At 36.6% G+C, this 14,651-nt stretch overlaps 1 protein-coding gene across 5 annotated transcripts in view; it reads right to left on the bottom strand.

Annotated features, from left to right (window-relative positions):
• Window positions 1–14,651, bottom strand: part of LOC122331055 (BTG3 associated nuclear protein) — a 37,189-nt gene that overhangs the window by 19,312 nt on the left and 3,226 nt on the right. For 4 of the 5 annotated variants that reach the window (XM_043228492.1, XM_043228494.1, XM_043228493.1 and 1 more), the window contains exons 5-11: window positions 13,719–13,820; window positions 13,432–13,601; window positions 9,926–10,165; window positions 8,134–8,295; window positions 5,853–5,980; window positions 2,498–2,569; window positions 711–761 (exon numbers count right to left, since the gene is read on the bottom strand). In XM_043228492.1, coding sequence (XP_043084427.1) covers window positions 711–761; window positions 2,498–2,569; window positions 5,853–5,980; window positions 8,134–8,295; window positions 9,926–10,165; window positions 13,432–13,601; window positions 13,719–13,820 — 925 coding nt within the window. The remainder of the gene's footprint in view (window positions 1–710; window positions 762–2,497; window positions 2,570–5,852; window positions 5,981–8,133; window positions 8,296–9,925; window positions 10,166–13,431; window positions 13,602–13,718; window positions 13,821–14,651) is intronic. The other variant, XM_043228496.1, reaches the window with a different exon arrangement.

A 14,651-nucleotide genomic window follows, 5' to 3' on the forward strand; every position in this document is an offset into this window, starting at 1 on the left:
GATTTGCCAGGAATATTGAAAAAAAAAATGTTATGGGTGCATGAGTGTGTCTAAGAAGCTCGAACTGGGAAACAGGCTAGAAAAAAAGAAAAAAAAAAACTCAAGCACTGATAAAACAGCAAAAGCTGCCCTAATGGCAAAGCATAAGCTAAATTTTAAGTTTCTGAGAAAAAAAAAAAAAAAAAAAAAGAGCAGTTTTGAAGTGCATGTTAAATTACAGGGCTGGCAAAATGAATGAAAAACTATATTTGAATTTTGTACTTAAATATTATAAATATTCAAAATATATTTCAAGTTATTATACAAATTTAAACATTTTAAAAAGTTCTTATATTTAACTAAAACCATAAATGTTCCTTCAAATAAAAACTTTTTTAAATGAAAGAAAATTTTCAAATTATTTTATGTCAGTCAGTTGCCAGAGCAATATTTCACATTTTTATCTAGTTTACTGTAACAATCCAACATTTTGATGTTGAGTATAAGTGTTTGTTTGTGTGTGTGTGTGTGAGAAATGAGCTGAATTTCCACACAGGCCTCTATTGCTTTTCAGCCCTGTTTGATCTAGAGTCCCTCTTTGATGTGAGCTGAGAAACAGGAAGTGCACTCCGTCCCAAACATCACTTTCTCAGAACAAATAAAAAATGAGAGAGGACAAACAAAGGCACTGTCACACGAAGAGAGAGCAATAAATGTAAAAGAGTACCTACATTTACCTGGCCGTCTTGCCCGACATGCACTTGGTGGATCTGTAGGTTGCCCTGTAAGAAAGCAAAGAAAGACATGTTCAATTGAGAAACAGATTAATGTCCCATATTTTTACAAAAGCATTAGAGGGCTTTCATGAAGAAATGTATTTTTGTGTTTAAAAAGGCAAGACATGAGTAGTCGAATGGAAGAAAAAACAACATTTTTTAACGGTTTAAAGCTGAGCATGTTTTTACAACAATGTGTCAAGCGAAACGTTAAAAATGCAGAAAAAAAGAAAAACAACAGAAATCAAAGCAGTGGAATGTAAAAATGTGTTTACACAACATTTTTAGCCAGAATCAAGAAACACCACCATTATCCTTTTAGTGTAAACACCCAATACGGGTGTCATCTTCGAAAATGTTGCCGTGTATATGTGAAGACTATTTCACATCTATCAAATTTCTATTCAATTTATATGTAATCAAACTATCTGTAATTATAAATTCATTTTAAATACCAGTATTGTAATATTTAGCTCGGTTCAACACGATCACAACCTTGTTACCACATGATTTCAGCACTTTTTTTTTTTACACAGCATTTGAATCCTTCCCACAGTAGGAAGTATAATTTTTTCCTCTCAGTTATTTCAGTGTTGTGCATCTGCAATGTGCAAACATATTCAACCCTGTTACCCTAAACATTGTATAAAAAAAACCCCAACATTTTGGCAAAATGGTACTTATTAATGGTATTAAATGTTTTTTTTTTCATTAATTATTATTAAAAAACAAGGAACCAAAATGTTGACTAACGGGGTTGAAAATATTGCAATCCTCATAGAACACGAATGGAAAGCAAAGCATCTAATAAATATTTAGTTTTGTCCATTACTAACTATTTTATCTTTACTGCTAAAAAAAACAAGACGCAAAAAGTTGAGTAACAGGATTGAAAACATTGCAATCCTCAAAGCATGAATAGAAAACAAAACAGAGTAAACATATTTAGTTTGACCACCTGAGGTTAGTGATCAACATCTGAAGTTTTTTTCCACTGACAACTTGTTAAAAAAGAAACATGCATTCTCCATTTCAAAAGAGAATTTCAGACCCTGTTTTGTATCTTACCGATGGAAAGTGTCAGTTACATAACACATAGTTTTTCATTAGGGATAAAACTGCTGCACCACAACAAACTTTCAATCATGTTCTCCATCTGATTATAAAACACACACACACACACACACACACACACACACACACCTGACAAATATCTGGATAAAGGGAAATGATCTTAGGACGGCTCATTTCCTTTACAAACTCTCTCAAATAAATGGTTTTGATGAGGCGAGCCAAATATATTACAAAGACAGTCTTTGTGGAGTGGAGGCTGGATGAAGTGGCACGCTGTTGCTAAGCTCTGGACATAAAAACAAACAATATTACTGAGAATTTACCCAAAAAATGAGCACTCAAAGTCTATGGCAATCAAAAGGAAGAGCTTTTGAACATTTATTCTCTTCTCCTCCCTCGTCTCTCTTCCTCTCAGGATGACGAATGGATCTGATCAAAATAATGTTTACATATTTGCGGATACCTTTACATAATCCTGTTCAAATCTAGGACACAGAGTACTCGGGCCTTAGAAACGAGTGCTTGAGAGAAATATCTCTGTCAAACATCACAGTAAATCTGATAATAATTATAATTATGTATGGATAGGTGGTGAGGTCCTTGAGACCTTTGTATGGGAAACACAAAGAGCCTCGGAGAAAGAAGAAGCTAAAGGAAACGATGCTCACCTCGCTGTCCTGTGTGATCTGCACCTGTTCGCCCTGTGGCACCTGAGCTATGTGGAGGTGTCCCTGTGGTATCTGTGAATGAACAAGACACCCAAATTAATGTCATTTTAATCTATTTGACATTGTAAAGCATGCAAACATTATTTAATTGTTCCTGTTTAGGAGACAGGTTATAAAATGCTGGCTAAGAAAGTCATAAATAATACAAATACAGACAATACATAAATTAGATGTCAAAAGTTTGGAATATTTTCCATATCAAAGCTGCCTTTGTTTGCTAAAAATACATTAAAAACAGTAGCACTGTAAAATAGTATTACAATTTAAAAATAACCACTTTTTATTTGAAAATATTTTATATTTCATAATTCTTTCAGAAGAACAGCCTGTTTTTTGTTGGATTTTTTTAATTATCATTAAAAATGTTTTATTATTATTTAATTTTATCATATTTTCATATTTAATGTATGTGTGCTGAATAAAATAAAGTTAAACTATTAAAATATATTACAATATATTTAACATTTTTATTATTATAAATATTATTATTATTATTATTATTATTATGAGTACCAATGTATTACAATGTCCACAAAAATATAAAAATAATAATTAAAAATCTTGTATATGTATATATTATTATTTACACACACACACACACACACACACACACACACAACTGAGTAATATATTTAGTAATTACAAGTGAGTAATATATTTCTGTCAAAGTTTCTTCAAATTAAACTGAACTTTTATTTTGACGGGTTGCTGTGAAGATCTTTAGGTTTCTGCATGTATACATTATGATGATATTTTTTCTCAAAAGAAATAGCAAAATGCTCATGAAGCAACTGACGATGTTCATGTGTTTCATTCCATGTACTTCTGATTTATTCATCCAAAATTTGGCGAATTCTGGGACATTCTGTGTTATACGGTAAATTAAGTTTTTATGACTAGATTCCGCAGTTCAGTTTGTGTTTTCCACCTCACAGAAATCACAGACCCCTACAAATTTACCAATAATGACAATGTAATGATGTTTTCTAATGATAATCATAACAAAACGACTGGCGTCTTTCAGTAAAAGTATTTACTGTATTTAAATTATTACAACACGCCAAATGTATCATGGTTAACATTGGATGACTTTTTAGCCTCGTGTTGCTTGATAGTTCAATACTGCGGTATAGAAACAACACATTTGTCCACAAACAACGTGATGTGTTCCTAAACATTTGATATTACTGGTTTTGTTAATCAGTTTTTTCCGCCACTGCCTTCCCAAAATTCACGAAAAAAGTCTAATTTAGGAAAGTTTATACACAAGCGATCATTCAAAACCTAAAAAGAGTGTGTCATTGTTTGCCGTATATGACAGGCTAAAATTATCGATTATGTGCGAGTGACACGAACTGAGCATCCGAGGAGCCAAAGGCCTTGACAAAAGCTGACCATTGAGTTGTTGCCTCCGAGAGTACAACTATTATGGTTCGGTTCAGGGAGATGTTACACAAACAACAGATGACAGATCCGTTTCTGAGTCCGCCGATGCCAAGAACTCCTCCGCAGATTTAACTCTCCTGATTGTACATTGTGTATTCTGGGTTTTGATTGTGCTGTCACGATGTATGCAGATCATATTTCGGATGGTGTGTCGGGGTGGAGATGACCTCATGCAGCTGTGAGAGTCAGAGATCATGTTTAGGTCCTTATGATCGGGCACAGCGGAAACACTTCTGTTAAATCTCCATTAAACGCTTGCAGGGGATTGACTTTTCCTCTGAGAACTAGGGTTCAGGGAGACCCGGGCCTTCTTACACAGAGATGTTTGAGTGTTTATGAGTTTGCCTGTGCAGCTGAGACAGATTTGAGATGAATGGTTATGTATGCATTGTTACGAGATGTGTGAATTATATGAAGCATATGAATCGATGTGTGGTCTTGGCAATGCCTAAATTAGGTAAGATATTTACGTTTGGTGAAAAAAGTGGTGGTTGCCAAAGAACTGAATGTGTGCATACTGGCCAAGTCAAAATAGCCTCCTTGAACTCCAAGAACCTCTTAAACTGTGCTCACATTGCAAAGGCTTTAAATATTTATATAATGACAAAATCAAATAATCATAACGTAAAGAGCCATGCTTGACTCTTAATTACAACTTTTAATTTAATTGTGGATTTGGCGAAGGCAATCGAATGTGTGTCTCGCGGTGTCCTGTGGGGGGTGCTCTGGAAGTATATGGTCTGGGCCCTTTGCAAAGGGCAGTCCGGTCCCTGTACGCCCAGAGCAGGAGCTTGGTTTGCATTGCAAATTGCACAGTAAGACAGAACCCAGCAGGGTTGCCCTTTGTCACCGGTCCTGGTCAATATCTTTATGGATAGGATTTGTAGGCGCAGCTGGTGGCCGGAGGGGGTCTGATTGGGGGACAACGGGATGTCATCTCCGCTTTTTGCGGATGATGTTGTCCTGTTGGCTGCATCAAGCCAGGACCTACAGCGGACACTTGGGGGGTTTGCAGCTGAGTGTGACGCAGCTGGGATGAGAATCAGTACACCTCTATGTCTGAGGCCATGGTTCTCAGTCAGAAAGGGTTGCTTGTCCCCTTCAGATTGGTGGGGAGTCCCTGCCTCAGCTGGAGAAGTTTAAGTATCTTGGGGTCTTGTTCACGAGTGAGGGGGAGGATGGAACGAGAGATCGACAGACGAATCGGTATAGTATTACGGTTGATGTATCAGTCTGTCGTAGTGAAGAAGAAGCAGAGTTACAAGGTGAAGCTCTCGATTTATCTTTGATTTTCCTCTGCAAGGTGGCTGGATGCTCCCTTAGAGATAGAGTAAGGAACTCAGTCACTCGGGAGGAGCTCGAAGTAGACCTGCTGCTCCTCCACATCAAGAAAGGCCAGCTGAGATGGCTCGAGCATCTGTTCCGGATGCCTCCCGGACGCCTCCTGATGGAGGTGTTCCAGGCATGTTCCACCGGGAGGAGGCCCCGGGGAAGACCTAGGACACGCTGGAGGGACTATGTCTCTCGGCTGGCCTGGGAAGGCCCCAGTGTTTCCCCAGAAGAGCTGGAGGAAGTATCTGGGAGAGGGAAGTCAGGGAGTCCCTGCTGCCCCGCGACCCGGCCCCAGATTCCTATTCACATATTCCTATTCTGTGACATCTTATTTACATTATGTGATGTTTCTTTTGTAAGCTGTGTACATTTTTGGCCTTTTTTTGAGAACAAAAAGGGGTCTATGGAATGCAAACACTTTGAAGCTCAACATCTCGATATCGAGATATATATATATATACATACATACACACAAAAAGTGGACTGGACTTTTGGATGATAAAATGATTATACTCACAACTTGCACCTGTCCGTCTTCTCCTATACGGTGGATCTGGACTTGCTGTGCTGCTCCGGCCAGAGCGTAGTGCAAGGCCTGCTGGGTAGAAGTCTCAATGGCTGACGTCTCTGCGGCTGAGACTCCATCTGCTCGAGGACACACATAAACAAGTTCATAACACAAACCAACTATGTGGGTCAAACCAGAAACTAGAGAGACTGGGTCAAACCGTGTCAAACAACTGCTTTCAATAACAGAAGATGCTGCATAGTAACTGCCAAACATACACACACACACACAAACGTCAGCAGGACAAAGATAAAGAACGAGACCACAGTCTGATTTCGGACGAATCATGATAAACGCCCATTCGCTCACACAGCCGCAGGTCACTCACTTTGCGATATTTGTACTAATGTGAAAATGCGCGAACCCAAACAAATGTAGAAGAGAACATACGATAAACAAGGTTCTCACAGACGGAGAGAAGTGAAGGAGTTCACATACACACACCCTGAACTTGAGGAAAATCCCTTCCGACTGCTGCTGGACCGGATCCAGAGCATCTGCCAGATTAGAGTGTGTTTATAGAGCATAAACGATCTGAAAATACACAACAAGGGCTCTCGACCTAGCAGCCCAAATGCTCTCGTGCCCTAAAACTGTACGTAAATCCAACCCCTTAGTCTAAACAACGAGAATTACCGCCATGCTGCAACAGCTCAGACGCTTAAAACACACACTCACCGCATTTCTGATTAAAGGTCGTCAAGTCGTCTCTGGAAAAAAAAAAACCGGTGCGGGTGTTCATTTACAAAGTTGGAGTGATTTTAAATCATAGCGAAGGGCATATTAGCAGGCTAACGTTTCTTAGCCAAATGTGACAATGCCGCACTGTTAGTGCAATGTGATCTAAGACTACCCTGGGTCTTCCCAAGGTTGCGGATGAAAAGTAAACCCGATTCAATTTTATGCATCTGAAAGATCTCCAGACCAATTTGTCTCTCATCTTGCCAGTTTTCGCTTCTTGGCTGCTATCGGTTTAGCGGTGCCCGTGTAAAACAAAAACAAGTGCGTTTTATGATTCTATGATGACTGTTAAATCACAGCATTGTAATGTGTGATTTTTTGATGAAAATGATAATGATGTGTTTTGTTAAACATACTGAACTGTGGCAGTTAGCACAAATGCTTGTTAGCAATATGGCAAATCAAAAACATAATGTGATGTGTTTAAAGATGACCAAAACATAAAAATGCTTCAAGCATTCAGAGTTTTACTGAATTAAAAAAATACTATTCTTACAATGAAAATGAAAAACATGGTAAAGTGCATGTAGCTAGTTGTTTGATTTATCAGAGTTTAAATTAGTCTTTAAAACTTGATCTTTTTTTTCAGTTAACACACATACAACAAAAATGGCTAATGGCTGATATGTGAAAAATGTGTAAAACGGCTGTACAATAAAAAAATATAACAAAAACTGTGCAAAATAATGTGGCTTATTAAACATTCAAAATATCAAATGATCTATACAGAGGACCTGAAATACTTTTTATTAAATTTTTTTTGGTTCCTGGCGATTGCATCAAATCATCCAAAATTACTGCAGCTTTAAAAAAAAAAAAAAAAAAAAAGAATAAATACAGAATTGTGCTAGCTATAGCCGGGTGTGCTGCTTATTTTCTCCATGCCAACGAATAAAAATAAGATATTTTAGTTTTCGGATGGAAATACTTTGTTCCTTGTATTAGCAACAGACCACATGTTCCTCTCGCTCTGGTTTGAAACAAGGTCGAGCACCAGGTGGCTTGTTCATAAGCTAATAGTTTAATCTACCACGCAGGGAGCCCTATTCCAGCTGGACTGAAGGAGCTGAAGCAATCGTAAGTGTATGGACCATTGTGACGGACCAATACAGGATATTTGGGTTAGTCCGAAACGGGTCAAAGGTGAAGGCCTGCGGATCTCTGAGAGGAAGGGACAGGACATGAGGCGTTGTCCAGAGATTAGAACCAGCTGTTAGATGAGGAAACATCAGTCACAGAGTCTCTCTCGCACACAAACATAAACACGTGTGCGCAACTTTTGAGCGACTGGATGTGAGGTTATACACATAGCTAATTCGATAGCGAACGAACATATGGAACGACAACTGCACGTTCTCTCTCACAGCAGATGTTTACGTTCAATGGAACACAAACCAGCTGCGGACTAGACACTTAGCATCAAAATCAAAGGGAAGCAGGGTTTCGCAAGAGAAAAAAAAATGGCGAGAAAGGACGCAAGGCTTCGTACCTGAGCCGCTTTGCGAGGCGGGGGTTCGTCGTGAGAAACTCTTAACCGCCAAACTCTGTCCTCGCTGCTTCCGGCGCCAAGCTGTGCGACACTTGGAGTCGATGCTCTGCTTGATGCGATACCAGTCGGATTCGGAAATAGCGAACTTGTGGAACAGGTGACCTGGTTAGACACGGACAGAGACATTGCAGGCGTAATAAGATCAGTCGGGACATAAGGGAAACACTGATGTAATATTTAGTCGTACATTTATGCTGGAAGCAAATAAACTTGTTGCAGAAATAAACACGGCTAAGTTCACTGAGTCAAGTTCATTCGTGTTAGCCACCGTCAAGTGGGGCTTGTCCGCGCAAAACTGCATGTAACATTCCTCGCATTCATAATGACCCTCAACAGCTCATTCCTCGATGTTACTTACGGCTGGTTGCACGAATTGACCTACATATTGGCGTGACGCGAGTTGTTGTGAATGAGAGGAGCGGTTAGAAGCACTTCTAATTAGCTCATGTGGGGAAAATAAGTCCGATGCCGGATGAAGCAGAACCGCAGCTGAGCTACTTGCATGATTTGAATTAGACAGGACAGAGATTAATTAAACTGACTCATATAGCTAAACAAAACCGAACAATCAAAGATCTGATTTGTCACGGGGAGGGCTGAGAACTGATAGGCTTCAGAATTGGTAATTAAAGAAAAGAAAAAAAAAATCGGTTCAAAATCGTTTAAAACTTACTGTAAAACCAGAGAAATGATTCTGGAACAAATGGCTCTTATGAAACGATTCTTTTTAGTAAATCGATAACCAGTCCAAATCCTAAACAAAGGAAGTTTATGAGCCAGTTCTTGTAAATCAAAACTTTGCAGTGCATTTGGTGTAACAAGATTCCTAAACAATGCTTTGTATGAAGCGTTTTGTTTTTTGTGAATCAAAACCACGCAGCGCAATCAGTGTATTGATACTTGTATGAATGGTTCTTATGAGTTACTTTGTTTTATTAAATCAAAAGTTCATAATGAATTCAATATAGCCAAATTCTTGAATGAATGACTCTTGACACAGTTCTTCTTAGTGAATCAAAAACAAACAGCAAAACCACTGCAGCTCTACTCCTAAACAAATGAATCTTAAAAGCCAGCTTAAACGAATCAAAACCTTAAAGAGTGACAAATGTGGTTTGATTGACAAAAGACTCTTAGGAACTAGTTATTTTTAGTGAATCAATAACATACAGCAAAACCAATGCAGTCCAATTCTGAATCTTACGAGCCAGTAATGAATCAAATCCTTAACTGAATTAATAAGTGTGGCTTATTTCCTGTATGAATCATTTTCATCAGCTGATTCTTTTAGCAAATCAAAACAAACAAACAAATGGCTTTTGTGCATTACATCTTTTTAGCGAATCAAACCCATAGCACAATCAGTTTAATGACTCAAATTAGCTGATTCTTTTAGTGAATCAAAAACATTCAGCACAACCAGTGTAGTCCGATTCCCACACAATCATAGGAATCAAACAAATGACTCACAAACTGGTTCTTTTTAGTCAGTTGGTGCAGCTACCGACTACATAAAAAAACATTAACTGAATCATCAAAAAATCAGGATTATTTTGAGAAATCAGAAGTGTGATTGACATGCTATAAATTAAGCTCTTCTTTTGTTCTGATGGAGGTATTGAAAAAAAGTCTTGTTCAAGGGATGTCTGTTCACTCGGAGGCCATATTTGCAACGCCTCAGAAATAGAAATTAAATGACATATCTCTAGTCTTTGGTGCTGCTCGGACTTACATCGGATGCCATAGATCATGAGCGGGTCCAGCTGCTTCTTGCCGTGCTTGCCCTGTCCGGAGAGGTTGGAGACGGCCTGCACCTCGCGGTGGAAGAGGTAGTCCAGCAGCGTCAGGGCCATCTTCTCGGCCGTGCGACAGTTAGTGCTGATGTGCAGCATGTCAGCCGGAGACACCGGAGAACGAACACGCATCTCGGGGTTGTTCTCGTCACCCAGCCACGTTCCTGCCGGGTAGTCCTCTACAGAAGAAAAATAAATATTTTTACAAGTTGACAAGTCATTTGAGTTCTGTAACTATAAAGCTGTCTGACAGAATGAGAGCATATAAATAACACTAAAACTAAATATATATATATAGTGTATATATGCGTGTATGTGTGTGTGTTTTATATACATAAAAAGCACATTAAATGTAAATAAAGCATCTACTTTTTAGAGAATAAAATGTCAAAATTTGGTTGTACACACACACACACACTACAAATTAGCAGTTTCCAGAACATACTGTATATTACATACATATATTACACAACTAACAATATTTTTGCTACATTCAAATATTCTGAATTTCTTTTTTATTTTATTATTTATTTTTATTGTATTATTTATTATATATATACACACACACACACAGGTAAAAAATATATAGTCAATACTATAAAAGTACATACATAATAATCAAATATAATAATAAACAGCTAACAATGGATAAAAAAAAGATTATATTATATATTTGAATATCTTCTGGATTTTCCTATTTTAATCTTTAATTTTTTTAACATATGGTCTGAATATTTTAAGAAGGTGCGTGTTTGTGTAGGAGCAGCATATTTGATATCTGTCATCAAAAAGCGCTTGATCTAGAAGGCAAATCGCCGCCAGATATAATGAAACATCAAAATATGCAAATGTCACAAGGTCAGCGTGACATATTCAGGAAGACTGTGGGAACGAGTGAAGCACCAGCCATCCTCTTCAATATTAGACTATTACTAATCCCAAATATCTGTGGAGGGGTGTGTGTGTGTGTGTGTGCTGATCTTACAGACGTGACTTCTCAGCTCAGAGCAAGGCAAGAGTGTCCCCTGCTGGACATTATTTGACACAAAACAGACACTTCATAACGGAGCGCAACCGGTTCAGAGCCGAGACGCTTGCTTTATTTGGCCAGAAATGCTGACTGAAGTTCAACAGCGCGACCGTCACATTTCTTCTTTACATAACTAAGACTGGAAATATTACACACCCAGGAACGTGAAAGAAAAATATTGTGACTTTGGCATAATTTGTCTCAGAAATGATTTAAATAGGCATTTCTGTTAAATATTTGTGTATGTGTGGTACGTGCCAGGCATTGCTCCGGCTGTAGCCTGACCGGGTTTATTATGGGCTCTTCATGGAGGTGGGTTTCTGTGTTTCGTCAAAAAGGACGTGTAAAAATGATGTTAGGGAGTAAAACGTGTCAGGTCAAAAGGTAAGCTGAGGAATATGTGGACCGTTTACAGTCAAAATAAAAACATAAACGGAGATTAAGAATATAGCATACTATAGGTATATTTCACATGTGGATGCAGACAGTGAACAGTTTTGCGATATAATAATAGAAAATATTTATATATTGACCATATATTTGTAATTTAAAAATAATAATAATTATATATATATATATATATAATTTATTATTAATATATTATTCATAATATAATATAATACTGTAGGAAATGCACATTTCTAGCAAAATAAAATTAATAAACAAGAATTAAAAATGCAGATTACCCAAAAAATCTCTCTCTCTCTCAAAAACTTTAGATTTTAAAATCAGACAGAAAATTTTCATATTAAGATATCTTGTAATATATAAAATAAAATTTTATAATACAAAATAAAATCGTAAAAATGATTTCAAAACTGATGAAATAAGTAACACATTTAACAATTATTTAAAAGATAAAAAAATGAGGAGAAACATTATGAGTATAAATTAAGTGGGGTGAAAAAAAAAAATAAAATATATATATATATATATATATATATATATATATATATATATATATATGTGTATGTGTGTGTGTGTGTGTGATATATAATATTTGAAATGTATAATATTTGAATGTAGCAAAACAATTTGACATTTCGTAACCAAGAAAATTTCAAAATAAAATTTTAAACATTTTGTCGTCTAAAGAATCTCTCACTCACAAGCAGCTGATTAAGATGATCACATGACAAAAAACTTCTGCACAGTTTGCTAAATGAAAAGGATGACATCTCACCCCACTCCTCTACATCAAAACAACAGACGAGGTTAAAGCAAGGGGAAAACAACACAAGCAAACAAAAGCACAGCCTTTAAAGAACCAAATGTACCATTCGCTGACTACACATCCTCACGAACAGCTGCGAACGAGCGAATATTTGCGAAGGAACGTCTTTGAACTAACCAGTCTAACCCAGACGCCACTCCAAAACAACCCAGTCAAATAATAAGAAAAGCAAAAGCAGAAGTCAAGCAATCAAAACAAACCCTTTAATCCCAGACCTCTTCCAGACCAAAGATACGGCCAGGCGTTTACAAAACACACACACACACACACACACACACACACACACACAAAAAAACGTCCAGGGAGTCATAGTGGATAGTCAAAACATGTTTGTATTATCAATCAATAACGGTGTGTTCTCTGTTCACACGTCTAAGATTTGTACGCTTTTCGCGCTAATGCTTTCTACGTTTCAGTGTTACTTAACCACAGAGGGGGAAAAAAACACATGCGAGCCATAAACATGATATTATCTTATTTGTGCAGAGGCTTTTCAAAGATTTCCATGTCTTCAAACCTTTTCAATAGTTGTTCAGATTTGCCGCTCTTCTTGTGAGGCCATGTTTGTGCTCAACTCAAAACAAATGGTTTCCCCGTCGGCTTATAAAAAATTATAACCTTTAAAGTCGCCATAAAATCAAAATTGGAATTTTTTGTGGCTTTTAGTCCTTCTTAGCTTTGGGGAAATTTATATGCTGGTCTACTTTTGAACATTGACAAAATTAGCTTTTAGTAGCAGTAAAAAAAAAAAAAAAAAAAAAAAAAAAAAAAAAAAAAAAGACCGATGCTGATTATTCTGAGCCACACTGATTTTCGTCCAATCAGATTCTCTCTCTGCTGACAATGTCCCGCCCCCGAAGACTCTTCAAGAATGCACGGAGCTCAAAGAGCAAGCTTATAGAGCGGTTTTTAACATTGTGAATCTAGCTTGTGATTATTTATAAATGTTTTTATTTAAATTTTTTTTTTTTTAAGTACATTTATACTCGTGTTTCACTACCGTAGTATTAACTTTTTTTTTTTACATTTCAATTTTAAAAATGTAATTACATTATATTACATTATACTTTTAGTTTTATCACCTAGGATTTACTTTTTTATTGTGTACAAAATATTTTGTTTTATATTAAAAAAAGGAAAAAGTACAACCATTTCTAACATTGCACTTTGTGTTTAATTACCCTCTGAGTTGAGAGTGATGAGCGTCACGTTGTTGGTGTTCTGGGACAGAGGCTGGCCGCTGTTGGACACCGAGTCGCTCGTCTCAGAGCCGCTCTCCTGATCCTCCTGAACCTCTTCATGGATGGGAACCTTCAGCACGATCGTCTTCTGTCGTCCTCGCCCAACAGTACTGCAGAGAAAACACAAGACATGTTACGGAGAGTATATATATATATTTATCTCCTGTATGTATCTAAATGCATCACATAGACAATCTTTTTTTTTACGCTCAAAAGCAGGCCCTCACTTGCTGAGCAGGTTCTCTAAAGAGTCTGAGGCGCGAGGTGACGTCTCTTCCCGTGTCTTCGGCCGGTCTCCACTCATGATAACGTTTGTCTGAGGAACAACACTGACAGCAAACGCTCTCGGGTTACTGTCTCACACCGTCACAAAACAAGTCTGTTCTAATAATAATAATAATAATAATAATAATAATAATAATAAACAGGGATGCTCATCATGTTCCGATACGGTCTAATATTTATTAAATATTTAATTGTGCATATTTACTAATTTACTAATATTTTTTATTATCATCCAACACTCAAAGTCAAGCTTTAAAAAAATCATTAAAATACTACTATTACTATACTACTACTACTAATAATAATAATAATAATAATAAAAAATAATAATTAAAAAAAAAATTAAATTTCAGTTCATTAATTCATTAACAGAATTAAAAAAAAATTGTTCATTTATACAAAACAGTACAGAATTTTAATACCAGCCAGCTTTTGAGTGTCCGCCATAACAAGAAATAAATGATCAGCTTTTTTTTGATGATTATCATTATCAGGCTAAAATCTAATCATAACTAATAATACAATCACATAATAAAATGCGCCATGCAATTGTATATAGTTAGGATGAACAAATGTATTTGCTAATTAACTTTAATACGGAGTTGAAAATAACTTTCTCCCATAACTTTAGCTGTTGATGCTAAATGCATGTATTACATGGATCACATGTATAACACACACTTGTGATTATTCACATCCAAAAAATATATATATATTTTTTAGATATGTGAGTATACCATCTATATTTAATATGCCTATAGAAATATGTGTGCGTGTATATGTTTAAGAAGTATTTTATGTTTACACATTCAAAATATTTTAATGTTATATGAATTATAGAAATATAAAAATATACATGGAAGTACATGAAAACA

This window comes from Puntigrus tetrazona, chromosome 25 (genome assembly GCF_018831695.1).
Source record: "Puntigrus tetrazona isolate hp1 chromosome 25, ASM1883169v1, whole genome shotgun sequence".
NCBI lineage: Eukaryota > Metazoa > Chordata > Actinopteri > Cypriniformes > Cyprinidae > Puntigrus > Puntigrus tetrazona.